Source organism: Urocampus carinirostris, chromosome 16 (genome assembly GCF_059441175.1).
Source record: "Urocampus carinirostris isolate Australia breed hairy pipefish chromosome 16, RoL_Ucar_1.0, whole genome shotgun sequence".
Classification (NCBI taxonomy): Eukaryota; Metazoa; Chordata; class Actinopteri; order Syngnathiformes; family Syngnathidae; genus Urocampus; species Urocampus carinirostris.
In genome coordinates, this window is record NC_142364.1 from 19,631,901 (window position 1) to 19,659,637 (window position 27,737).

Sequence of the window (27,737 nt, forward strand, 5' to 3'; positions counted from 1 at the left end):
CGTAAGCCAGACGTGGTTAAATAAAAAAAGAAAAAAAAAAGAGTGGTTCAAGTTCTCTTTCCCGCCTCTGTTTCCTGGCTTAGATGTATTGCGACTGTCTGGAGAGAGGAGGCGGTTAGCAAGGAGAAGGAGGAGGGGATTCCTCTCACTATCAACGGATGTCAACAGGAAAGAGGCCGCAGAAGGAAGAGGTCCGGCAGAGACATGAGCAAGAACCAGAAAGAAGTCAAGAAAATCCAGTCTGTGTATCTGCAGAATGTGGAGAAACTCAACCAAAGCTGCAAGCAGGAGAGGAAAAACTTTGCTGTGCCACCGGCCAAAGAGAAACGTCAATCCCCCGCCGTGCCCAAAAACTCAGCTAACAGAATCAGCAGAGACTTGACCTGCTCCATCTGTTTGGACCTCTTCAAGCAACCCGTGTCCCTGCCCTGTGATCACACCTTCTGCCAGAGCTGCATCGAAGGCTACTGGACCGGGCCTCGGGGCCACAGCCAAGGGGTGTCGGGCTCTTGCCCTCAGTGCAGGAAGGTCTTCCCCGGCCAGAGCTACAGGCCGAATCGCATCGTGGCCAATATCGTGGAGAGCTACTGTCATGGGCTGGAGGAAAGTGGAGGCATTGGAGCAACGCTGGGCGAAGGTGCCGTGGTGGGCAAGGCGCCGGTGCCGCGTTGCAGTCGGCATCGAGAAGAGTTGAAGCTTTATTGTGAAGAGGATCAGGAGCTGGTGTGTTTGGTGTGCGGGATCTCGCAGGAACACAGGAACCACACCATGGTGTGCGTGGAGGAAGCGGAACTCAAGTACAGGGTAAGCAGATGTGGAACGTATCGTGCGTACTGGTGCTGGATTCAAATTTTGACGGAACAGAATTCCCTTCGTGTCTTAATCAAAGTCAGCAATTTCTGCCTAGTACAGTCATACATCTAAAGAACAGTACCTGTAAACATGAGAATTTCAACATACAATATTTATTATTATCCTTAAAAGTTTCTTAAACAACAGAGGTAGATATTTTTGCTCATTTAAATATACTTATTTACAAAAATATTATTAAAATGATTCTGATTTTTCTTTACGTGAGCAAAACCCCGCTAGTGGAACAAGCTAAATTTACTTAAATACATAATTAGCTTAATAATTTTTTTCAAGACTTTCCAAGAGGACTGTTTCACAACCAAAACATAGAAATCCATCCAAAAAGTTTTAATATCCTTTGCGGGATGTAAATTAAACAAAAAGTGTATACTTATACAGTAGGTGAGTGCTTGGGGTGGCGTATTTGGCCCAAAACCCCCTTCCTCTACCATCTACAAATAAAGCATGCACTTTTGGGTTTGCTTCGGGCTCAGTCCCTTAAATCAAGTACATTTGTTGGGCTCGGGCTGGGCTGTGCTTTAATACCTGCAGGTTGGGTTGGGTCGGGCTGGATTTCTTAGGCCCGATCATATCTTTAAATTGAGATTCAGACATACTAACTCCAAAGGTTGAAACTGGTTTTGTTCCTATCTCATCTCACAAACAGATTCCTTCAGAACCCATGAAGATACATTTGGGGTTCCACAAGGTTCAATTTTAGGACAAGTGCTTTTCAATCTGTATATTTTTCCCCTTGGGGACTTCATCAGGAGACACAAGGTCAACTTCCATATTTACGCTGATGACACCCAGTTCTAAGTTCTACATGGCCGTGTTCCCTGATGACACAAGTCCCATAGATAACCTTTTAAAATGCATTTCAGATATCAAGTCAGGGATGACAGAAAACCTCCTACAGCTCAAACAGGACAAAACAGAGGTTTTATGCATTGGTCCTGAAACACAGAGAGAAAAACTTTTTACCAAAACTACAAGATTTTAGACCTTTCGACTCTGACCTCAATTTTATTCCACATATCAAAAACTACTCAAAATTTTATCATCTCAAGAATATAGCCAGAGTCCGTGCATTTCTCTCTCAGGCAGACACAGAGGTACTGATGCATGATTTTATATATTATTGTTTAGATTGTTGAACTGCCCTGCTCTCTGGTCTTCCCGAAAAGAGTATTGCTAGCTATTACAAAACTCAGCAGCATGGGTGCTGGCGAGGACTGGGGAGACTCACAATACATCAGTTTTTAAATCGCTGCATTGACCCACTGTGCTTTTTAGGATCAATTTTAAGGTGCTTTTAATAATTATTAAATCTCCCAATGGTCTTGGGCCATCCTATCTGTCTGATTTGCTTTTATCATATCAGCCCTGCGGCCCCTGAGGTCCTCTGGAAGGGGTTGGTTGACCGTTCCCAGAGTGAGGATCAAAAGCCACGGTGAAGCAGCATTCAGCCACTTTGGTCCTCATCTATGGAACAGTCTTCCGGAGGACATCAGGTCTGCAGGGACCCTTGACATTTTTAGGAGGAGGCTCACATTTTAGTTATGGTTTTTAATGGATCATTTTTATTTTTGATCTGTTTGACTTACAATTTTTTACTGTATAGTGCTTTGCCTTTGTTTCATACTTTTATGTTTTGTTCTGCAGTTGTTTTTAAATTTTTATTTCTATTTTTATACATCAGTGTTTCCTCATTTAGGAGTACCACACAGTTAGGTTGTGGTTCAATGGCTTAAAATCCTGAGGCCATCTCCTTCCCTTTCCTCACATGGCTAGTCTGTGTTTACCATAATCATAATTTATCTCTATCACTACTCATGTTTCATTGTATTTTAACCAATGTGTATGTATATGAGGTGTTTTGGGTTGTCAGGAGCGAAGGGGGGTTAGCGGCGATTTTACTGTCTTGTATGCTGACTGGGTTTATAAAGCACTTTGAGGGGCAATTTTTTGCCTGAAAAGTGCTTTACAAACACATTTGATTTTATTTGAAACTCATCAAGTAGTATATATTAAAAAACATTGGCATCTTACCTCATCATAAGAGACTTGCCATAATTAAGTACCTTTTGTCAATGGGAATGAAGTACAAAGTTCTTGTTCCTGTTTCAATTAGGCGTCTATGAACAGCTCCATGGATTCTCTCAAAGCCGAGCTCAACACAGCAATGCAGTGTGACAGGGAAGCTGAGGAAGAGGTCAAAAATCTTAAGGTGAGAAATCCTATTTCTGAATGTAGATGTGACATGTTCTTGTGTCACTGTAGTAAATGAGAATCAGGTCAGAAATATTCTCGGGCTAGAGTCACCAAAAATACTTTACAGTGCTCTCTTTGAGCTAATTCCGTTGTGACCAGTGTTGGGCGCGTTACAGAAAATCGGTAATTAGTTACAGTTACTTTATTTAAAATGTTATTCAGTTACCCTCCTAGATTACTGACACTAAAAGGTAGCGCGTTACTCTGAAAGTAACTAGTGTTTAGTTACAAATTACCGTGCATATTGCATAGAAGTTAACCCCCTAAAACTGCTTTGAAATAGCGACATAGTAAAAGAAATACAAGAAAATGTGTACACCAACCTACGAAGCAGTGAAGCCTTCATAGTTCCTGGTCTGGTTTGTGCAATCTTTAGAATTTGCAAATGAACCCTTTGCCGAGACACTCCATATCCATTTTGTCTCTGGGCTTCAAACCACTCGAAGATCTCCTTCTCCAGTCCAGGGTACTGTCCAAGAGGTTTTCTTTTTTTCTACAGGCATGGTGTATTGCAAAATTCATTTTAAAAATGAAAAGAACCAAATTCAGCACACTTTTACCATAAATTCACTGCTTATATTTGCCCCATTGATTGATTGGTTTTGTTGTTCCTGTATACGGAATGCCCCTCTCACGCCCTGCCTACCATTCAGTGATGACAAACAACCAAATATGCGCACATAAGCTCTCCCCCTGATTTGCTGTGTTTTATAGTTGTAAATTTGGCTTAGATGCAAGTTTTTACGGTAGGGAAAATATTTACTTGAGGAGAATTTCAGCGACCTTTCAGCCACCATAACTGTATTTAGTTGTACTTTGTAGGTCGATACAAACACGCCTACCCATCAGCAGTAGTGGATCCAGGGTTGTTTGTGACAGTCAAAACATCACAATTCATTATCTGCATTTAATGAGTAAAAGGATTCTTTTGTAACCCTGGTTGCAAGTTTGCTCCAAAATGGTGAGGTTCTTACTGGGAAGGAACTGTCATATGTTTAGGGCATGATAAGATTTTTTGTAAACATTCTGGTAAGTACAGCTCAGGTTTGTAATTTATGATTTCATATTTTTGGTGCCCAGTCCTGGAGCATTCTTTCATATACTTTGTGTGCCTCCCCACAACCCCAGGAGCACACTGCTGACCTGAAGCAGCGAATCGAAGCTCAATTCAGCGACCTGCACCAGTTCCTCTACCAGGAGGAGAAGATGTTGCAAGTGAAGCTGAAGACGGAAGAGCGCCGCGAGCTGATCCGCTTGGACGAGCACAAGGCCCTGCTTTGTGTGGAGATCTCCCGTCTGCAGAGAGCGCTCCAAGAGATAGAGGACAAGCTAAGGCAACAGGATCCCTTCATCTTACTTCGGGTAAGTCAAATGGAATTCCCCCGTTCCATTTATTGAGTCAGCTGCGGAGGTGATTACGGAGGGAAAACGCTGAGTTCGTCGTTATGAAGTAGGGTAGACATAAGAACGTTAAATTGAACCAAGCTGGGTGGGACTGTTTTAAGTTTCCTGTCAAGTCTACGCAGCATCTAAAAGGAGCCAGAAGCTCCGGCAAGCTAATGTTTCGAGGGTCAAGACGTTCCCGCTTCCAGATAACAAAAGAGTCTCTGCCGGACAGGATGTTGGTCAGTGAGCTCATTGAATGATCGGGAGGATAAGGAGTTTCGTTGAGCCTCTGGGTCGGAATCTGGCCAGAAACGCGGGACTTTCCTTCCCGGCCGGTGCTCCCAACGGGTGGGATCAAAACTCAGACGTTGATGTCATGTGGAAAAACAAAAAGGCTTCTCTCATGTCAGATACAAGAAAACTAATCAGAACTCTTTCCCTTCTCATTTCAGAGTATCAAAATGTTGCTACAGAGGTGAGTGTGAGAAAAGACGCTCAAATCCAGAGGGGCTTTGTTTTTATTGCGTCTGTTTGGTTTTGTTGGCAGACCCTCGCTGAAGTTCGAGAAGCCGGCTTTTACACCTCCCAGTCTGTGTGAGGGCCGTTTTGCCGGGCCCCTGCAATACAGAGTGTGGAAATCCATGAAAGGCAGTATTTACCCAGGTAATTACCGTAAAATAAATAGAAATGATAGTGAGTATAATAAATAAAATGCAATAATGATTGATTTTTTTATCTTAATTTATATTCTATATAAATTATAATATATGTAATAATAATGTTATCAAAAAAATGAATAGATTTGATATACCATATTTATGTGAATATAAAAGCATAATGAAATTTGCTTCTGTAATTGTAAATATGTAATTTTAATCTTATGTATTGTATTTTCTGGTCTATAAGGTGCACTGCACTATATGATATTCAAACAACTATAAAAACTATAGAATTACATAAAAGTCAGAAAATTAAAAAAAAAATACTTTTAATATAACAAACATCTTGAGAATTAGTTTTGTAATTGTAAATATGTAATTCCAATTTTATTTGCCAAATATTCAGGTCAATTGGATGATAAAGTGTATGACATTTAAACAACTGTAAGAGCTAGGGTTGCAGAAAAAAAGGTCAAAAAATAAAACAAACATTACATATATATATATATATATATATATATATATATATATATATATATATATATATATATATATATATATATATATATATATATATATATACATACACACATATATACATACATACATACATACATATATAGATATTTTAAATTTATCTAACTAAATAAATGTATATACCGTATTTATTTGTGTTTAACACACCTTTTTTTTCACCAAAAAAGAACTCCGTACGGTATTTGTATAATGCATCCATTCGCAAAGTTCGAACTGAGGAAAAGTGAAAGACATTTTATACCAATTTATAATTAAAAATTAGGGGGCACGAAAAAATTTGGCTACAAAAATTGATAATTAATTATTATTTTACAACAATTATGTTATTTTTAAGATATATACTTATATGGGCGGAACAGAGCTGGGTGGTTCGCGGAGGTTAGCATTCAAGTCCAGCTACCGAAGCCTCCCCGTATGGAGTATGCATGTTCTCCCCGTGTCTGCGTGGGTTTCCTCCGGGCACTTCGGTTTCCTCCCACATTCCCAAAAAACATGCTTATCAGGTTAATAGGCCGGACCAAATTGTCCCTAGGTGTGAATGAGCAAGTGAGTTGACCGTCTCTGTGTGCCCTGCGACTGTCTGGCAACCGGTTCAGGGTGTCAAATATTGCTTGACTTTATCTTGGCTCAAACTAAGCATTTAAAGTGACAAACTTGTTGAATAGATATGGCCATGATTCAAAGCCTTTACTTACAACTGTGTACACAATACTAACATCAAATTTACGATGTATTTATTTCATGTCCTTCAAAGTCCGATTCATCATCAGCTACACCTAAGAGTTGTTTCAGGACAACCTATTTATTCTCCATTCTCTAACATTAGTCTCTGGTAACGTGAATAAAAATTAGTGTGGTAATGAGATCAAATGTAATGCACGTTAAACACGAATAAACACAGTACTCCTGCCCGCGCGAACGACACCAATTTTAATTCGAATACACCACCTCAAATGCCCGATTCACTCTGGGAAATCTCACAATATCCTCATACCCACCTCCAAAAACGTCCTCTTTTGATCTACACATACTTCAAAACGGTAAATTTCTCTGAAAGGTGAGAGATTTTCATGCCTGGATAAAAGTAAATAGTACACTTCATACACAATACAAGCAATATTGTAATTGAAAACTGCACGATGCGTGTTCAATAAATCCTTTGTGACCACATTTGTTTCCAGTCCCTGCGGCCATCACGTTTAACTCCAGCACAGCCAACCCTTGGCTCAGTCTCACCTCCTCACTAACCTGCGTCCGATACCAAACCTTCAACCACGCCGTAGAGGACAACCCGCACAGGTTCAACGCCGCCTTGTCATTGCTCGGGAGCCAGGGTTTCACTCACGGGCGACACTACTGGGAAATCGAAGTCTACAGCAGTACCGTATGGACAGTAGGTGTGGCTCGAGAGTCGGTACCCAGGAAGGGAGTCATCAAAGCTCTTCCGGCAAACGGCTTTTGGACCCTCTCGCTCTCTTACGGGATACAATACATGGCCGGTACATCCCCGCCAACGGTTCTGTCCCTGGAAGAACCGTTGGCCAGGATCGGGGTGTACCTGGACTACAAAAGAGGCCTAGTTTCGTTTTACAATGCAGAAACCATGACACATTTGTACACCTTCAGGGAGATCTTCAGTGAGACGCTTTTTCCTTACTTCAATTTGGGATTTCTGGACAAAGTGCATGAGAATGAGCCTCTCAAAGTTTTCTTGCCAAAGATTTAAAGCAGAGGTGTCCAAACTTTTACTTCTGGGGGCTACAGAAATCATTTAGATGTTATTAAACATATTAAACCAGGGGTCTCCAACCTTTTTCAAGCTGAGAGCAACTGTTTGTTACTAATTAGCATTTCTAAAATAACAACTTACAATGTTACTACTATGTTGTCATTGCGTTTTTACCAGGTTAATTATTAGAATTAAGACAATCACTAAAAAATAATTTTACTATAAAATCACAATGACCCAGCGCTGGTGAGCTATTTACAGAAGTCCGTGGGGACTTTACGTGATATCCTGGGACCTGCGGGCACCATGTTGGAAACCACTGTATAAAAAAAGCTCAAAAACAGAATTTATGTCTATAGATTTGGATCCATTTAATAAAAATACAAATATTGCGGATATAAAAATGTCATAGGAAAAAACAGCTATTTTATACTTAAACTTTAATAATTGAATATTTGAGAGAGCTCATTTTAGGTATATTTTCTCTTATTTTATTCAATTTGTAGCTTTCAGTTTTGGTTGTAAAAAAACAACAACAATGATTAAGATGAAAAAATAAATTATATTGTGCCTAAAGGCTGAATAATTTGCACGGTGTTTTTCTTGTTTTACACAAAAGCACTTCCTAAAATAAGAAAAAGACATTTAAAATAGAAAAAATGTTTTGCCAATAAAACAATTTAATATGAGTTGTTTAACAACACTCAAACAATGATCACTACGTTTTTATCATTCAATATAATTAAATTTTCCCTACATTTTCAAACAAAACATTTTTCAGCATGGAATTTTCTGCAGGCCACTGAGTTGATGGTCAGCAGGCTGAAAATGGCTCTTTGGCTTTAGTTTGGACACCCCTGATTCAAAGTGACTGTGACATTTATTATTTTTTTCATGAGAGATATATTACTGTTGATTTATTTTAGATCAATTCTCCAAGCCTGTAGACAGGATTTACGGACACATATGTTAAGTGTTTTTAATACATTGAATAAATAATCAAATTTTCAATTGACTTATATGTTTATTGATGTATCATTTGATTTTGTTCGGATATACTACTCCTGCTATTACTACCACTACTACTACTGCGATATGTATACAGTTTATATGATATATACATATATAACATGAAGGCAGTTTTATAACACAGATATTTTATTATATTTAAAACAAAACCCTCAGATTTTCCAGTAGTAGGCATGTCACACAGTGTTCAGACAGTGGGAATGAAACAAAATCAGACCCTGCAATGAAGTAAAGACGTTATGATAGTCTTCAAAGGGAAATAAAAAGTTCAATATGATGGATAAGCGGGTGAAGTATTCCTTGGTATTATAAGTGTGTACCGGTAGTTGTCGCCCATAAAGAAAGTATTTCTAATTGTGAAATTGTTTATGTATATTAGAATTCTAACAACTATTTTACTTTTTTGTTCGAAAGTTGCTTCAGTGCTATATTTGTATGTTTAAGGCTTGTATAAGTAACCTGTATTGTTTTTTTACTAAAAAATAAATATTTCATAAAATAATTTGCTTTATAAAGATAAATAAAGCTGAGTTTAACTTACTTTGAGAAGATGGGCTTCAAGAGGTCCTCCTCCGTGGTAAAATGTGGCAGAAAAAAAGCGATCCGACAATTTTCTTAACCGCATCAAGCTTTCTTATTCCACTTTACGTTTCAAAAGAAACGGCTCGCCTCTTCTTTTGACTTTACACCAACCATATTGAATGGATGCACGAGAGATTAAACAAAAAAACCCGTCAAAGTTCTTAGCGCGCTAGAGATACAGTACATGTTGTATGTTTACACACGAACAAAGTATAAGCCGGATTTCTTCTTCGGGGTGGATGCTGGGTGACCTCTCACAGCGCCACTACACGCCGGTAGCAGGGGAAAGAAGCACTACAGTACTGTCCTGCACTCGGAAAAAGGTGCACAATACAAAATCTAACACACAGCAATGTCCGGATATTTTTCGACATCCCGAAAAAAATGTTCGTATCTACCATTTTTCGTAAGTCAAATGGTCGTAAGTAGGGGAGCGTCATTGTATTTTTTGGTGACGCATTAAAAAAATTCAATTAATTTATTGAGCTTCTCCAAAACATTTTAGTTTTGTGTTTGTGTGTTATCTGCACAGTGAAGAAAATTGAATTTGTTATTAATCAGCTCACATATAAAACAAATGTACTGATCAAACCAGTGACCAAGTAGAGACTAAAAACGGAATAAACCAAATTTACTGACACAGTTTTGCTTAATCCAGAGAAATCTACCGCAGTTTGTTATATTTTAAGGATATAAAGTTAATAGTGTTTAGTGTTACACATCGGGTATAAATGAATTTGTCTCTTATATTAGCTATAGGGATGGTACAATTTTTACACTGGACCTCTTGTGCAAAAGCACCACATAATTTTCTGCCTTTAAATCCTCTACAGGCTACAAAAAGGTCATTATAAAGTGCTCGACTCTAAAGCTCAAAGTCATTGAAAACTACCACTTATTGTTCATCCAAAACTGTAACACAGTGAGTAAATATGTAATTTGTTGACTTGGCTTCACTTAAGTAAATATGAGTGGTACATTTGTGGATTTGTGGTATGTCTGCTTCTTGCTGGAATGGGAGTGTCAGGCTGATCTTGTTCCAAGTTTTTTTTTAAAAAACAAGAGTCAATGGCTTACATGAAGAGTGTCCTGGAACTTTGTGCTTGTGTAGTGCAGATGAAAACCTTTTTTCCCGATGCTGTCATCTGAGTGAAATTTTAACACCAGAGCATCTCCAGCTGAGTAGATATCGTCTGGAGGCTGTTCAGAAAGAAAACCATACCAACAAAATGAGACTTAAGCATAATTCGATGTTGTTATTATTTGAAATGGTGCTTACAAGAATAATGTTGGTGTTGTAGAGTCATCTTACCCCAGATCCACAGAAACGCCCCAATATTGGGGACTTTACATCAGGTCCATCGTAGACCTCAACATAATCGTATCCGCAGTCAGGCTCCTCCTCGATTTCGAACACTTGAAAGAGAAGCTCCACTCCATAACCCTTCTCAGCAGAGATGACCCAATAACAGTCGGAGACAGCAGGATAGTTGATGTCCCCAAACTGTGCATGGGAGTACAAATCTTTTGTCTTGACCTCAGCACTAAGACTTCCTCCGCACTCTGAAATAACCACAAAATAGTAGGTTAAAAAAAATTGAACCTGCTTTAATGAAAACAATTTTTACGAGCATTGTTATCAACTCATTCAATGCCATGATGTATAAATATGTTTTCAGAAGCATTGCCCATGAGTGACAAAACGTAAAAATATGATTTTTTTTTATTTGATCTAAAATAAAATATTATAAAGGGTTTGGCGCAGCTCATCAGTGGGTACCAAGCCTCTGGGAATTATTTCTGTGTTTTAAATCACCAATAAATGGCAGGAGTGGCTTTGTCCACACATGGAGGAGATTCCACTTTCGAGTGTTGATTTCTGTATCCAGCGATTGAAGTGTGTAGGCGGCCCAAAATTACGAGTAGTAAGCAGTGTGGTGAAAAAAGCAAAGGTTTGAAAAAGTACCGTTAAAACTTCAAAGAGCTTTCTAAAAAAGATAACAAAGTCCCTTCATCATATAGAGGGCAGAGAGGGATGACGTTTCGTGCAGATTGGCAGGAATGCAATTGCCATGGTGACTGAACTTGTGTGATCACGTCACCAGAAACATCGGGCGCTGAAAAGTTCTTGCAAAGTTCATGCTTTATTCATGCATAAGCTCAGTGTTCTTTTTTATTGATAGAATTGTTTAGATATTGGAGGTATCCCGAATGCATCCTTTCACAAAAAGCCGTTTTTCCCAAAAAACTTTCTCCGAGGAAAGAGTATTTTCAAGGAACTTAGCAATGTCCAACTGTGATTACTATAAAATTATAAAAGTTAGACATACAGTTTTTTTTCTCGACTGAAACATGAGGTTTCAAGCTTTCTTTTGATATGTTTTATGCCTTCATAAATACAGAACAAACATTTCTGTAAGCCTTCAAAAATGAGTCAAAATGGCAAAAATTTGCTGGCACTAGATCATCCCATTTGAGAGAAAGGTCTTGCATTGAATGAGTTTTTTTAAAAAAAAAAGGATTTGTCAGTTTTCTCCCACCTGTTGTGAATGAGGCTTGAAAGCCTCTCTTCTGCACTGAGTTGTCGGAGAAAAAAACTAAGTACATTGAGTTGTAACTTGAAAGGATGGGCGAGGGCTTTTTGACTCCGCAGACACGACCCAATCTTGGGGCACGGACATCGCTCCCGTCGAAGATTTCCAAATGGTCATAGGTGCACTCCAGATGGGCCTCCATGTCGATATCATTGAAGGCCTGATTTGAAAAATCACAGGGTTAAGGAAACGCACGATAGGAACCCCCTTTATTATTTCTTACTAGTTTGATTCGATGACCCGGAGTCGTGGACAAGGTCCAAGTGCAGGCCTTCTTACTGGGGTACTTATCAGGCCAGTTGGGGCTGCTGATTGTACCTGATGCTCCGTTGAGTGACAGATCGCAGCCAGCTAAAAAAACAGAGACCAGGTTTCACAACAACACAATGCATACTGCGTCATTTGGCGGCCACATTGTTTCCTCTTCTCCTAAACTTAGTAGCATTTGCGTTTGCCAGCTGTAAAAGGAAGTGCTTTTTTCCTCTTTGTGATGCAAAAGAATCACAACAGAATATGTTTAGTTAATGACAGGGAGAAATAGAAATATCTGGGTCTCCTTTGAGTAAAATATGTCTTCCAAACAACTATTCTAAAGCATTTTTAGTCCCTCAGTATTTGTTTATGCAGTAAAATGGTTACTGCCCCTGATTAATTATTAGCGGATAAAACAATATGAAATAGATATTTAATATAGCAAACAATATGAATGAACAAGGATTCAAACTATAACAAGAATGTTAAATACATTTAAATCCAAATCAAATGCAAAGGCTCCTCTCCCATATCTCGGATTTGAAGGTGGGGTGCGTCGTTTGAGGTGTCATTAAAAAGTTGAAGTCCAAACAGGTTTCATTTTTATTTCTGTTTGTCAGTGTAGCATGAAAATGATGAAAGTAAGAAAAAGCCAGCATCAAATTGAGTCAAATTGCGTTACCAAACCCCAAGAAAGATGATAAAGAGTTTATTCAAGCGCATCAAAGAAATGCACGTACTTGCACGTACATCATGAAAGAGCTGACTGAGGCTGCAATGATGACACAAGCCAGGAGTTATAGGCAGAGAGTTACAAAGTGCCGTACAGCTCCTTTAAGTATTCCCCTTAGGATTACCCTAAACATTGTATTTTTTATTTCTTTAAATGTTTCAAACTTTTTTAGCCCTATAACAGTTTTTAAACTTTTTTTTTAATCACATTTGGGTACCTTCCTTGCAGTCATGCTTGTTTTCATGCAGGACATAGCCACTGCGGCACTGACATCTGTAGCTTCCCATTGTGTTCACACATACATGCTTGCAACCGCCATTTCCTTCGGAACATTCGTCCATATCTGCAAAAACAGGTGGGAAGATTAAACAAGCAGTATGACCACTGAAAATAAACAAGGCAGCATAACATTTTTTGGGTAAAAATCTGTCGTTTCGAATCGATGGAAACATTCATCATAGATCATGGATCAGTTCATCCATCAAACGTGTCACTATACCAGAAAAATAGCGAGCCTTGAATCCTCTCTTGGAGACAGTGCTGTCAGACTTGAACTCAACCCTCATATTGTTGCGCAGCGAAACGATTGCCTCCGGTTTTTCCACTCCGCAGAACTTTCCATGCAGCTTCGAGTCGGCATTGGCGCCACTCCGCACCTCCACATAATCGTATTTACACACCTGGTGGGCACCAGCGTTTCCATTAACAATGATGTGTTTCACGCTGCAAATCAATTGTTCACTTACATCGTTGCCTTCTGTTTCAAACACATCAAACACTAGAGTGATGCGGTGCTGGATGGGTGCCACCAACTGCCACAAACAGTTTTTGTTGGACGGGTATTCTTTCGGCCAGCCTGGGGTGTTAAGGGAGCCGTTCATTTTAGTGATGAAGCCACCACAGGCTGTTGCTGATGGAGGGGAATGGTTATGTTAGAATTTTACAGTCATGTGACATAAAATGTGGGTTGTGCTTCCATATTACTTTTACATACATCTCGACATATAACAATACGTCTAAAAGCCCGTTTCTTGGGAACTGCAGCCAAATTATTAGAAGCATCTTTCAGTATATTACAATGAAATAAATCAGTTTATCTATTGAAGTTGTTGAGTTTAGATGATACTTATAATTGCACGTTATGAGAAAGTAGTAAGGATTAGTAGACGAAGTGAATGGGATGTCTTTACAAAATGCCTGACACCGGACCAAATCTCAGTTTTAGCAAAATGTCTCTCTCTTGTGGTCGCTATAGCAACTGCAGTTTCTAACCCTTATAAACGAGAGAGAAAATCTGGTACCTTGAAAGGATGGATTGGAGTTCAAGATGTGATTTTAAGGTTCTGTTGGTATTATATAAAATAATCCATGAATTTGCCCCCTCATATCTTTCAGATTTTATTCCCCTCCATGTTCCTGCTTGTGGCTTTCGCTCGGAAAGTTCTGTTCTACGAGTGATCCCAAGAGCAAAGGAAAGATACGCAGGTTCGAGAGCGATCTTCATTCGGAACCAGGTGCAGTGGAATGTTCAGCCCTCTAAATTTCGATCGGCAGGGGGATTACTTTATGTGCAGCCCCTTCTCAAGGTTTCTTAATTTCATCATGCTGAGGTTTTCAGTTTTTCCTTCTGCATGTCGGTTTGAGATCACGGGATGGTGTAATAATAGTCTGTAGTCTGTGTTTAAGGGATGTACAAATAAACATGACTTGACTTGATTTGTGAGAATGGACCAAAATTCAGATTTAACAAAATGTCTCTCTCTAGCGGTCACTTTATAAACTGCGGTTTCTTCCTCAATAAATTTTGCTAAATATTTGGTAGCCTGATACCAACTAAGTGTTATGCGGTCAAGCATGTTGTAATCCATGTATTGATAAAAGTAAGAAGAAAAAAAATACATTTAGGGAAAAAAGATTATGCGTTGGCCGGGAATCGAACCCGGGTCAACTGCTTGGAAGGCAGCTATGCTCACCACTATACCACCAACGCCGTGTAGAGTACTATACATGTGTAGCGTTATTCACCCTCTGAACAAATTGCTGGACAATAGCGTTTAAGACACGGATGCGATAAACTGACTACACTGGCTAAATTCTTCTCTGTTTTATAAACCAGGTCATCCCAGGGAGAAAATACATTTGTATTTTGCACCGATCTTGCGTTTTTTTTTTCGAAAGACTACACTTGTAATCGGAACTAAAAGTTGAAAAGAAAAACAATTGCTTCTATTTTCCAGTTACGTTATATACCAGATATTTGAAGTGAACGGACTTATTTATAATTACGTTTTTTAAAACGAGATTGACCTAATAAACCTAAAATTTCTATTATCGGGAAGGTGGCAGGAAAACAAAAACACATTAATGAAGGGTCCTGACGATACACAGTACACGGTTGTAGGCGCAACAATGTGTTGGAGTTCACACAATTAGTGATTGGCAAAAATCACTGCGTTTGCTGAATTTTTGGAAAGCAATTGACATTTTAACGTTTCACATCAAATAATTCGGTTGATTATTTCTTTTTGACCGTCATATTTATCATCAATAAAGGAGTTGAGTGCTCACTCTCACAGCTGGACCAGTCTGCAGCCAGTTCATATCCAGGATCGCATGCACATTTGTAGCTGCCCAGAGTGTTCAGACAGTGCTGCTGACAGCCACCATTATCGGGTTTGGCACACTCGTCTATCTCTGGAAAGTAAACAGCAGGGATGTATTCGTAGTTTGTTTTGGAAAGAAAACTGCAGGAATGGTTGGTATGTGCGACAGAGACCTTTGAAGAAATTGGCAGAGAACCCGGCCTTGTTGACCGAGACGTCAGACACAAACATGAGCCAAAGTTGGTTGGTGCTGCTTTTGATGTCATCTGGCTTGTCAAAGCCGCAAAAGCGTCCAAGAAGTGGGCTGTCCGCAGATCCTCCGTCCCTCACTTCTACATAGTCGTAAGCGCAGCTGTCGTGACTTTCAAGCTGCAGTCAAAAGCACCGGTAGAAAAGTAAACACTGATAATACCAACTGCGTGCCAGAAGAAAAATGAACAAATCTACATGATCCAATAATACAACAAGAACCATACAGCTCAAAAGTATTTAGTGTCCCACATTTTCAGGACCATAAAGACAGTCAGAAACCCCAAATTGGCAAGACATTTGAACGTGCGTTTTATAATCCGCTGCGTCTTATGTGCGGACAAAATGCTTTACCATATTTGTGCTGCTAATTGGATAAAATGATCTTATCGCTGACCACAAATGCGTAACAATAGCGGCGATGGGGATCAAAACAGATAGCAACAGTAAGCCCCAATTTCTAACCACCAGGCACTAGGGAGATGGATGGGTATTCATAGTTGCATAACAGTGTATGCAATGGGAATCGAATTTGGATCACAGCCGGGAAAGTGACAGCTCCTATTAAAAAGACCAGTAGGGATACAGACAACACATGAAAGGCATTAGGTCTAATCTCGTCATGACGTTATTTTTAGTCACATACCAAATACATTAGAGTAGAGAGAAAGTTACTTCACCTTTTCTCAGCTCAAACTAAGCATTTTCAGTGAAAAACCTTTTGAATACATGTGTTTATTTATATTTTTCAGGAGGACCAAATTACTTCCTACAACGCCGTTTTCCTCATTCAGTTGCGAATCTCATATGCTTTGTAAAAGTCTTTGCAAGTCGGCTGTGCTATAGACCGGTTTAATGTATGACAATATTTCCACAGCCCGGCCCAATAATAACATCAACAATTTGGTACCGTGACTGAAAATTATGTGATGATGAGATCAAATATAACATGTCGTCTGTATTCCTAGTGGTCTAGTGTATAAAATCCAACGATCTGAGTTTGATTCCTGTTGCATTCAATGTTATGGAATTGTGTACAGTAAGATATTCCAGCTGATCAATGAATCTGCAACTGCGTAACTTTTGAATACATTGTGCAGCCCTAGCCCTTACATTAGCTATAATTCCATGTGCCTTCTTGGTTTTCTTTATATATGAAAAAAAATATAACAAAAGACAATTGTATAGTACAGAACCTTCGGTACATAAAATAAATACCACCGTGGCCTCAATTTTGTATTTTACCTCAAACGACTGGAAAGAAAGACCAACTTTGTAACCTTCTGCCACTGTGATTTTCCACACACACATCTTATTGGAGTGGTAGTCATCGGGATAATTGGGGGACTGAATTCGTCCGTTGTCACTCTCCATCTCCCCACCACAGATAGCTGTGCAGGAGAGTGGATAGCAATGTTTCAGCCTAGCAGAAGATGACACGTGCGGCCACATCGTGTACCTTCATAGACAGCTGAGAAACCTGTTCCAACCCAGCTGCTGCTGCTCCTGAATTCAACCCAAAGACGACTGTCGCTTGAGATGATGGAATCTGGGATTTTGTCCCCGCAGAAACGACCTAACAGGGTAAATCACATTGCCGTCTCAAAACGAGTCAAGCATCATCATTTTATTCAGGGGTGGGCAATCTTTTTGAGTCAGGTGACGCAGTGGGTACAAAGATTTGGCAGAAGCGCCAGGAGGAAAAGAAATTAAATACGGTCTCAAATTTGCTGCTTCACACAAAGGGACATTAAGGACAAGAGTAGCACCAAATCAACATTTTTAGGACGTTTCTTTTATCATTTCATACAAATTGTCATTATATTTTAATCATTTCCATTTAGCGGGCCAGATCCAAAAGCCCAAGAGGCCGTATGTTGCCCTGGGCAGTAGTTTACACACCCCTGATCTTATTCTTCACTATTAAAAACCTTTCAGTGGAGCTTTTTTCCAAAAGCCATCCCGAACTTCCACGTAGTCATACCAGCACAAGTGACTCTTGAAGACATCCATTGCGGTAAAATTCAGGACAATCTGAAAGAAAAGAATAGCTACATAGAATAGAATAGAATATACCTTTATTGTCATTGTTACAAAATGGGTTAACATATTGTGACAACGAAATTGGGCATGACACTCCAGTTTTACACATTCACAGTGAGGTATGAGCCAAGAAGATAAAGGAACAGAGAGGATAAGGTTATAAAACAAGGGGGATAAGGCTATAGTTATAATTTATATGGTATTTACACAAGAAATGTCGGCATGTGGGATGTTACATACAGTGTTGTCGTGATACCGTTGGTATCGTAAGGGTTGTGCAATATTGCATTTGGTGCAAAGTCATCATAGTGCAAAAAATAGTCAGCATATGCATTGGTGCAAACATAGATATCATATTGCAGAAAAAAGGAAATGGTCAGACATTGTGCAAGGTGAGCAGTAACTTAACTTAACTGTACATTTTTCAACTTCTCTCCTATGTGGATCTCACCTTTTCTCCAGGGGTGACGGAGATCCGCCAAACACAGTGAACATATGCAGAGTAGCCATTGGGAAAGTCAGGGGAGGAGAAGTTTCCAGCACTGTCTTGCAAAGTTTCCCCGCATTCTGGCAAAAAAAAATGTTTTATCGATAGTAGAAATGTGATTATTATAAACGGCACGAAAATGAAATCTTACTTGTGCATTTGTAGAGTTTTCGCGCTTGTGCAATGTCGCCTTGGCTCAGCCGGAGCCTCTGCCCAATAGAAGGTTGAACTCCATTAACATCATAACGGGGCAAGATTGTATCCAAGAAGACACTTCTGTGGGGAAAAAAGACGACCAGAGTGAGTCATAATCAAATTTATACAAATATACCCAGTGGCCCTTATAAATGTATTGATAATCATTTAATAATCTCTCAGTTGGTTCAGGGCTTACTCATGTTGTTCCCATGGTGATACGGCCATGAATGGCAGGCATGTGCAAACACAGGGCTTTGAATGGAGGCTTTTGGCCTTTGCCAGCCAGTTTAGCGGAGCACGCTGCTGAATGCCAGAGGTAAAAACGGCCACTCCAGCTCAAATTATGCAACAAAAGGCTTTTATTTAGTCTAGCTTTCCTACATGACTTGCAATAAAAATCGGGTAACGAGGGGAAAAACATGTACTGGATACTCGTGAGGTTCATTTGTGAATGATGTTGAAGTGGCCGATGGCAAATATACTTTTGATTGCAGATTGGCTGTACCATTGATTCGTGGATAATTTTGAACAAACCTGGAGAATGTATTCTTGGCGTAATGCATCACACTGCCAAAGTCGTACACTTCGCCAAGTGAGTCAACCTCGCCCGGTTCCATTTTCAGGAAGTTGTACTCCTGTCCTGTTGATGTGCACATAGTAGGAACATTTTAAAGCAGTTGTTTTTATTATCAACCCATTCAAAAAAAATGTTTACCATGCTAATAGATTTTTCAGCTAAGTACTTGTAACATGCATTAAAAAAGGCACAAATATAGATTTTGAAAAGCAGCTAACACACTTTTTAGGTTCAGACAAAATTATGTATATTTCTTTTTAACTTGTTTTTATTTTGATATAATTGCCATTTTATTTAACCTTTTTAAACAAAATTTTTAAATTTCAATTTAAACGACTTTTTAAGGGGTTATTTTAAGTCAAAGGGACATTGTTAATTATTTAGTGGGGGAAAAACAATATTCATTGCATTCATTGTTCATATACAAGGAACACCATACAGTATATACATACGGAACATATATAGATATACACATACCAGTACACAGCGCCATATATATTTCACTTGGTTGTACTACACATTACAGCAACATTTACTGGTCAAATATTACACAGTGTCCCTTTATGTTTGTGTATAAAAGTGTAGGCCAGTAAGTATAACATTAGTTTTACGTACAATCCTCCTGAAATAACGAAATCATGTATTGATTCATTTTAAATGGTTATAACATGCTTCTTTTCAAACTGCATTTATTTAAATCTTAGGCACACTTAGAAGCACTGCTCAAGGGTGTCAGGTCCAGTTTTATTAATGTAAACCTAGATGAAATACCTTGCTGAATGTTGTCTCTGTTGATGCTCACATGCTCGTCCCGGTCTGGTCTTGTGTGTTCGTGCCAGAAACCGATCACGTGGCCAAGTTCATGAACCACAATGCCGAATTTATCACAGTTCTTTCCTATTGAGATGGCCTGGGGGCCGCCGCCTCTCCTTCCCACATAAGAACAACACCTGCAGGGAGAATATTTTTTACATCTATAGTTTCTAAACTGCATGTAATCTTGTCTGGAATAGGTAAAAGGTCCTCCAGTTTACCCGCAAGGTCTGTATGTGAAAACAATGTAGCTCTCTTCAGTGGTCCTCTCCGTGAACGTTACACAAGTGTGTTTCTCCCAATGGCGCATGGCCTGACGGAAAATGGCCCGCTGACTACCTGCAAAGGAACTTTAAATCAGAGTTTGACTGTTCCAAGATGTGGCAGTCCTCCTCAGCCAGAACCTACCGCTGAAATTACCGCTGATCAAATACGGTATGAGGCCATCAGGCCAAATCCGCTCAGACCTGGAGGTGGCTGCCCTCCTCCTCCTTCCGCAGTTATGCCGACGATAGCGCTGCCTCACTGCTGCTCTCTTAATACTGATCTTATTGGAAGTGATGTTAACTACAGGGAATGTGAAAAAGGATAAGTGACAAAATTAGTAGACAACCAAATTTGAAAAAGATATATATCGATGGAAATATGGGTTGCATCAATAAGGGAGACGACAAATATTCAAACTCCAAATCTAAGAATTAGGCAAAAATCATGTAATGATTATTTTAGATGCCTAGCTACGCCAATATTCTTTTATATATATTTTTTTTCTTTAAGTATTTTATTGCATGTTTTTCCTGGAGTGTCTCATCTAATCTGATTGTAAACAATTGATGCCGCTGTAAACAAAGATGAAGAGGGATCACCTCATGTGCAGTCCCTTCTCAAGATTTCTTCCTTTTCCTCATGTTGAGGTTTTTGAGTTTTTCCTTGCCTTCATGTAGGTTCTAGATCAGGGGATGGTGTAATAATAGTCTGTGGTTTGCAATCATCTGTGGTTTGTGCAGCTCTTTGAGACTCCTTGTGATTATTAAGGGCTATACAAATAAACATGAATTGACTTGAATTGACTATTCTATTCTTCAGTCATTCATTCATTCATTCACTCATTGTCTGAACCGCTTATCCTCAGTAGGGTCGCGTGGGTGCTGGAGCCCATCCCAGCTATCTTCGGGCAGTGGGCAGGGGACACCCTGAACTGGTTGCCAGCCAGACACAGGGCATCTATTCTATTCTATTCTATTCTATTCTATTCTATTCTATTCTATTCTATTCTATTCTATTCTATTCTATCCTATCATATCCTATCCTAAATAACCCAATATGGTGGAGCGTTCCACTCTGTTAATGTGATAAAACCTTTTAGATTCTGTTGCATAAACAACCCTCAATATTTGGTAGTTTTATACAGAAAAATTCCCAATTTTCTAATTATTATTTTTAATCCAGAAATTTTCTTAACCTTCCAAAATCATGTAATTTGTTCATTACAGACGTGTCCAAACTTTTTCAACAGAAAATTGAAGGGGTACGAGCAATGATGAGTGTTATTTTTAACTGTAATTTTCAAAGCACACCCAAACCATGCTTTGTTTTGCTTTAAGATGAAACCTAAATAGCTTTTAAAAAGGCTATTTTAGAGTTGGCCAAGAATGATCAATTTTATTGAATAAAAATTGTTGTTAAAAAACATTTTTGGAATGTACAGTGGAGACTAAAAATAGTGGGTTGCAAATAAGCCGTAACACCAAGTTTGGTTTACAAAAATCAGATTAAATCATACTGTACAAAACAACCCTACCATAAAAGTGGTATTACAATATTAAGAAAATAAAATAAAGAAACCAGTTACAAAAATTCAGCATGAGAAACTTTGTTTAAAGCAACAAAATATGTATAAAACTACCCTCAAAAAATGAAACATTTTGTTCAAAACAAAACTGGGGTCGTGGTGGGCAAATCGTTCATCAAATCGTGGATCACTAAGTTTTTGACCCAATCTGGCTCAACAATTGGAACAATTCATTCAAGTGATCACAGGCCGGTTAAGTGGTATCAGTGTCCAATACCAGATATATTCTGTGTTATTCTATTAGAGCATCCTTAAATATTATACCTGATGTCCGATTTAGCCGGGCACTTTCTGCTTTGAGGCTGTCTTTAAACATGAGGAGTTCTTCTTCATCCAAGGCAATGTCTCCCAAAAATGCAGCTACAAGTATGAAGGACAAAATGAAGATTTATAGTAAAGCAATGTATAAATAACAATTCCTTTGGCACATATCCTCTCTTAGAAACAAATTTAAACTAGTGCAGATCTTACACATTTTACTGCTGTACTGTTATCATACTGGATAACATTGAACCTTTATTCTAAACAGAAAGTTTAAAACATGTACTGTATATTCCAGACCATATGGCACACCTAAAAAAGAAAAACAGGCCTGAAAATGGGAGTGAATAATTACAATGAAATGCAACTAATAAATGTATAGTTTTTAAGACACTCAAAATAAAGAGAGAAGACGTCAATGGATTTTGAACTTGCTAGGAGAACAGGAGACGACTGAACACAGAAAAACCCTTACAATGCCAAATTCCAAATCTGTTCTAAAAGCCTTCTCTTGAGCAATTTATTTTTGTTAAATCTCCTAGATTACAAAAATCAGAACCACCCTAATGTGTGTGAAAATCAAAGAAGAGCAACATAATTGGCCTATAGTGACATAAAGTAAACAGTGCATAAGAGTCAAAACAACAAACAGCAGTGAGGAATAAAATCACAAATTGGCCTCCTGTGCAATCGCCTTTGTAAATTAAAAACCTAATAAATGCACTGGATATGGTAACCATTTATGAATGAATTTATTCTAGTGATTAAACAAGATTTGATGATAGTTTATGTTCTATTAAATACATTTTCTATATTTTCTGATGTTTTTAATGCCGCCTCATCCATAAAATAAATTTTAATTTCATGCACTTTATGGTGTCCCCCTTATATATACTGTGAATGTAAATGGTCTGCATTTATATAGCGCTTTTCAGGTCATTGCAGACCTTCGAAAGCGCTTTAGAATGTTCTTCAAACTTACCCATTCACACACTCACATACCAATAGCGGCATCAGCCATGCAAGGCAACTGCCTGCTTATCGGGGGCATTAGGGATTCAGTGTCTTGCCAAAGGAGACTTCGACATATAACAAAGAGGAGCTGGGAATCAAACCTGTGAACTCTTGGAGATGAGATGAGAGCTTTACCTTCTGACCTTCTCCTTGAATATGCATACATGAACATACATTATAATATGTGTACATAATTACAGAAAGTTGTTATAACATTTGTATCTACCTTTTTATAGAAATACAGATGTGTGTTTCCTTAGTCCACCATTATTCGCCAACATTTCCTAGCAGTTCGCAAAGACAAACGTAAAACAACATATCTTTGCCTTGGCAAAGATTTTAATTTAACTAAAAAATACAGATTTAAAAATTCAAGTAACTAATAAAAAAAAAATACATTTAAAAAATACTATTTTTGAAGGTGTGTCCTATATTTAGGTTTGCCTTATTGTCTAGAAAATACAGTACATTTATTTCCACTAATGTGACCATTCACACAACCTAAGATTGTTAAGACAGCACGTTTATTTTGTAATAACAAAATGTCATTTGCCGGTTGTAACCCCCTCAAAAAGTAAAATTACTCATGCAAACAAAGAGTGCGTTTGATTGTTTTCCTCAATTCAGCATGAGGGAGTTTTACAGGCACCCACCGCCGGTCAAGCCTGACCTCAGCGACCTCCTGTCTCCTGGCAACTACTGTGGAGGAGACTGAGTGCAATTTTACATTTATTTCTTTTACAGGAAGTCACAGGTGAAAAAGAACCTTGAAAAAGCTCGAGATTATGTGTTAACTAACTAATTGCGCAGTCTTTTTAAAATCATGAATCGTTTGTCGGTTGGTTAGTTACTTTACAGTTACAATTAGTGACAGGATTATTGTCATTATTTTGGAAATATTGCTATCTACGTGTCTGTTATTGTCGATGTGCTATCTCAAATTGTATTTAAGGTAAATAGTTTTGGTTAGTTTCTTTTGAAATTGCAAAACAGGGATTATCTATTGGAAACAGTGTTTTTATAATTTGTATAAATGTAGGTTTCAGATCAGTGGATGTAATCTAATGTAATGGTGGTCGGTGCAGCCCTTTGAGACTTTTTGTAATCAAGGGTTATACAAGTAAACATGACTCGATTATAATTCTAAACAGAGTGTAGAATAAAACACACAAAGGGAGTTAAAAAAATAGCCATTATCAAAGCAAAAAATGTGATGCAGTTTTCACAGACAATCCCATTATGTGCAAGTGTACATAATGGGATTAAACTAGGTATCGGAATGATGGAATACTTGTTAATATTATTAGTTTTAAAACTCACAAAGTGCACAAATTCTGAACAGAAGAACTCAGTTCTAAAAGTGTGCTTGAATATTGACTGAAACAGATGAAATTACACATAGGATTCAAGAAGGAGAAAAAAAATGCTATTACCTGCTTTGCAGGGATCCTTGTAATCAATCTCATCATCCACATTTTGAAGTTTTTCCCCTGTGTGCTCCCAGTCAGCCGTATGACAGATCCGCAAACAGAATAAAAACAGATATGCCGAAGCAAAAAACATGATTTAAAAATGACTGTCAACCAATCACAAATCAAATCAGTTATGAAATGGAGATTCTTGAAAGAGAATAACGTATGTCAAAGAATTTTGGACAGTGTTATAATCTAAAAGAGCTGTGTTTTTTTCCTCTTTCAGGTCTCCATTCTGCTGCAGAGATTAGTGGACATTCAGGACCGTGTGCACACGCAGACACAGTAAAACACGCACACACACGCCACCCTTCACTGCAGGACACACATTTGATGTCACTCACCTACTGTCAGATAGCATGTAAGATGAAGATTTTACAACAAACACTTGAAATATATAATGCAACGTTACAGAACTAAAATATAGATTTTTTTCCTGTTCAATTTTGGTATCATAAAATGTCCCTGTATTTTAAAAAAGGACATTGGTTGATTACAATTAAAAACGTCTTTGACAATATGGAATAATGAATCATTTAGGTAAATTTACTTGTCATAGACGGTAATTGATCGAGCCTGCGCAGCAGACAAGTTATTACGGTAGACAGACCGCGTAGAGTCTAAAAAGATGTTTGTAGGCAAGTGAAGAAGCTATTTCGTGTTCTGTACATAAACAAAGTTCATGTTGAGTTTAAAGAGGAATCCGTCCATCTTTTACATAACTGATTTTTGATTACTGATAAAATTGAAATTAAAAAAAGTAAAACTAGATGCCCTTTTAAGTCACCTGATTTAAACAAAGGGGGAAAACAGTTGGTTTTGGACATTATTATTGTCCCCCAATGACGTTTAAAAATAAAAATAAAAAGATCTGCATTTATATTGCGCTTTTCAAGTCAATGAAGACTTCCCAAAGCGCTTTACAATGTGCTTCACATTTACCAATAGCGGCCATGCAGCCATGTTATTGGGGGCATTAGGGGGTCAGTGTCTTACCGAGGGACACTTGACATGTAACACGGAGGAGCCGGGATTCAAACTGCGATCTCTTGATCCCAAGACGACCGCTCTACCTCCTGAGCTACTGTAGTACAGAGGTGCTGCTAACTAAATATTTAGCAATCTATTAAAAAATTGACAAGTCTATCAATGGATCAAACATCAAATCAAAATGTATAGGACATACGGTCTCCTACTTGGGTTCGTCATCTGCATGTTACACACTAGAACATCTGTGACTTTGAATGTGTGTGGCTAGGAATTAGGGGTTATGGTTAGCATTGGTTAGGTTTAGGGTTAGGGTCAGAGTTAGTGTTAGGGCTAGGCTTAGGGTAAGAAGGTTAGAAGGTAAGTGTTAGGGTAGGTTAAGGTTAGAGTGGTGTTAGTGTTAAGGCTAAGTATATTTAACCTGGTTATTAATGTAAAATCCATTTACAAAAATAAACGAAAACTATTTTCTTCAATCCACAAAAACTAAAATTTGTTGACTAATATAAGAGAGTTCCAGGAATAAGGTAAAAAAATATTTGATTTTTTTTAAATACAGCATAGACCGGATTTTATTCATTAACATAGTTTTATCTAATGAAGATCAGAAACAAAAGAAGAAAGAAGTCTTCAATATTATCTGCTGAAGAATAATCGACAAGGGTACAATGACTGTCCTGACTTAAATTATACTAAAATGTACATAATGTTTTCAATTGCTGTGACTGGCTAGCAACCAGTTAAGGGTCTCCGCTGGCCACTGCCGAAAGATAGGTGGGATGGGCTCCAGAACCCCCGCGACCCTGTTGAGGATAAGTGGTGAAGATAATGGATGGATGGATAGTCGAAACAAATCATGACAATTTGAAGAAAAATTAAAAAAAATGTTATGTTCACAGTTGGCTGAAATGGACCTGAGTGTCATCAAATCTAACAAGGGCAATTAAAACCGAGACTAAAAAAAACCTACTTGTGAGTGGTGTGGCAGTCAGATTACTAAATTCGAAGATCATGCCAACTATTTCATTTTTTTTCCACATGTCCCTCGAGTTAAGCCTAAATGCTTACTAGACTTCCCTTCTTAATATCTCATTTTCACTGTGACATGGCGGTGAAAAATCACAATGAAAAAAAAATCTAATGAGCCATTTATCCCCCCCAGTGAATTCACTCACGCAAATGGTGAGTGTAAATGAGTTTTAACTCAGCAGTGCACTTTTGAAGCTAGTGGCCTTTTACAGGCACCGACCACTGCTTCCGATTGGCCTGAGTGACCTCCAGTCTCCAGGCAACTACTTGTGGAGAAGAGTGGTGCTGTGTGTTGGAACTTACAGGAAGTCACGAGCGGAAAGGAAACCCGAAACAGCATGAGACTTCGTAATTGGAAAAGTAATTTTTTGGCTCGCGGGGTATCCCTGAAATAGCAGTCAATGATGGCTACCAAGATTTTTCTATCAATACATATTTCATGTTTTGCACAATACACACAAGTCAGTAACAAAAAAAATCTTACTGCACTTAAAAATTTGTTTTACACCAGATCAACAGGACTGCTCACTACACACAATAAACCGTTATCTGCTAAAGGGAAGAAAAATAAAATGAGAAAGAGTAAAAAAGCCACATGGAATCCAATGAAAAGCAAAGTTGCTTAAGGACAGGTCAGGAACTGTCAGATGCTCAGGGCGATGTCAACGGGAACATTATAATTGATGAAGCAGCAATGACTTGTTCCTGGCAAGCATCCTCTTTTCTTAAGCACTGAACAAAGAACAACAACGGCAGGATCTCTTTGTCGGCATGCTGATTGAGACTTTGTCATGTGGGGTAATCTGTTGGCTTGTAATTAGGGTTTTAAGTGTATCTTTAAAAACACAAAGTTTTTTTTTTTTTTTTTTACAAACCTCATGCGTACCACAGACACTTATCGCAGAAGCAAAACAATACTATTTGTAAGCAAATATCCCATCATTTCAATAATGATCACTAACATCTGTTTCACTCCAACTCTTGGAACAAAAACTATAGCCGATCCAGATGTGGAGCACAGCAGCATGAGTTTGCCATTATAGTGTACTTGCTGTGCATGCACTTTTCCCTTTGTGCTATTGAAAAAAGGGAAATATGTGCATTTTTCCTACATAGTTTGCGTTATCTTTTAAAGACAAAAAAACAACAGTTTAAAGGTCTCAAAAATGTCAACAATTAAATTACATAGTATTTTAAAATCTTGAATTTATTGTAAATTACTCCTGTAACTCCCACAATGCAACATTAAAAATATAGGAATATATATAGGAATGCAAATGTGCTAGGGTACTTGCGGTTAGCTCAAATGCAGCAGAGTTTTGTCGCATTTGTTTAATTATGAATACAATGTAAAGTTTAGTGAATCAAATTAGATTTTGTGGATGGTACAATAACGTTTTTACGTACCTGGCTTAGTTAGGATTTAGTTAGCCTGGTTAGTAGCCGACTTCTGGCTGCTAATTAGCATTTGGCTAACCATCATGAGCTAAACCAGGAGCAGCTGGTGGAACACCTAAAACGGGTG

General features: G+C 38.4%; 2 protein-coding genes and 1 non-coding gene across 8 annotated transcripts; 1 reads left to right on the top strand and 2 right to left on the bottom strand.

The window, feature by feature from the left end:
* trim69 (tripartite motif containing 69) lies at window positions 1-9,002 on the top strand. The gene is made up of 6 exons (XM_088355793.1): window positions 1-804; window positions 2,987-3,082; window positions 4,255-4,488; window positions 4,965-4,987; window positions 5,060-5,175; window positions 6,890-9,002. The coding sequence occupies exons 1-6, from the start codon at window positions 205-207 to the stop codon at window positions 7,432-7,434; spliced, it is 1,614 nt and encodes a 537-aa protein (XP_088211919.1). The 5' UTR covers window positions 1-204; the 3' UTR covers window positions 7,435-9,002.
* LOC148350567 (bone morphogenetic protein 1-like) lies at window positions 8,564-27,231 on the bottom strand. Of its 6 annotated transcripts, XM_088355787.1 has the most exons (22): window positions 24,158-24,286; window positions 22,951-23,008; window positions 22,826-22,873; window positions 22,713-22,744; window positions 21,714-21,809; window positions 20,002-20,164; window positions 19,819-19,932; window positions 19,556-19,734; window positions 18,742-18,847; window positions 18,161-18,285; window positions 17,974-18,089; window positions 17,411-17,513; window positions 16,939-17,055; window positions 16,725-16,870; window positions 15,404-15,599; window positions 15,196-15,321; window positions 13,127-13,537; window positions 12,845-12,970; window positions 11,866-11,993; window positions 11,589-11,802; window positions 10,361-10,611; window positions 8,565-10,248 (listed from the first exon to the last, which is right to left on the bottom strand). In XM_088355787.1, exons 4-22 carry the CDS (start codon window positions 22,729-22,731, stop codon window positions 10,114-10,116), a joined length of 2,871 nt encoding a protein of 956 aa, XP_088211913.1. In that variant the 5' UTR covers window positions 22,732-22,744; window positions 22,826-22,873; window positions 22,951-23,008; window positions 24,158-24,286; the 3' UTR covers window positions 8,565-10,113. The 6 variants fall into 6 exon arrangements, with proteins under 6 accessions (XP_088211911.1, XP_088211913.1, XP_088211914.1 ...); XM_088355788.1 differs by lacking the exon at window positions 22,713-22,744; XM_088355786.1 differs by lacking the exons at window positions 22,713-22,744; window positions 22,826-22,873; window positions 22,951-23,008 and having other exon boundaries at window positions 13,127-13,307; window positions 13,374-13,537; window positions 24,158-27,231.
* Window positions 14,546-14,617, bottom strand: trnag-ucc (transfer RNA glycine (anticodon UCC)). Its single transcript has one exon. It is a non-coding gene; the product is annotated as a tRNA-Gly (tRNA).
* Window positions 27,232-27,737: the final 506 nt, after the last annotated feature.

Excerpts from the sequence above, each read along its gene's own strand:
- trim69 (XM_088355793.1), top strand. The coding sequence starts at position 205 with ATGAGCAAGAACCAGAAAGAAGTCAAGAAAATCCAGTCTGTGTATCTG. Across the intron at positions 3,083-4,254 it reads AAGAGGTCAAAAATCTTAAG|GAGCACACTGCTGACCTGAA; the intron begins GTGAGAAATCCT and ends CCACAACCCCAG. Across the intron at positions 4,489-4,964 it reads ATCCCTTCATCTTACTTCGG|AGTATCAAAATGTTGCTACA; the intron begins GTAAGTCAAATG and ends TTCTCATTTCAG.
- LOC148350567 (XM_088355785.1), bottom strand. The coding sequence starts at position 24,287 with ATGTTTTTTGCTTCGGCATATCTGTTTTTATTCTGTTTGCGGATCTGT. Across the intron at positions 18,286-18,741 it reads GCCAAGAATACATTCTCCAG|AAGTGTCTTCTTGGATACAA; the intron begins GTTTGTTCAAAA and ends TTTTCCCCACAG. Across the intron at positions 12,971-13,126 it reads CAAGGCTCGCTATTTTTCTG|ATATGGACGAATGTTCCGAA; the intron begins GTATAGTGACAC and ends CTGTTTTTGCAG.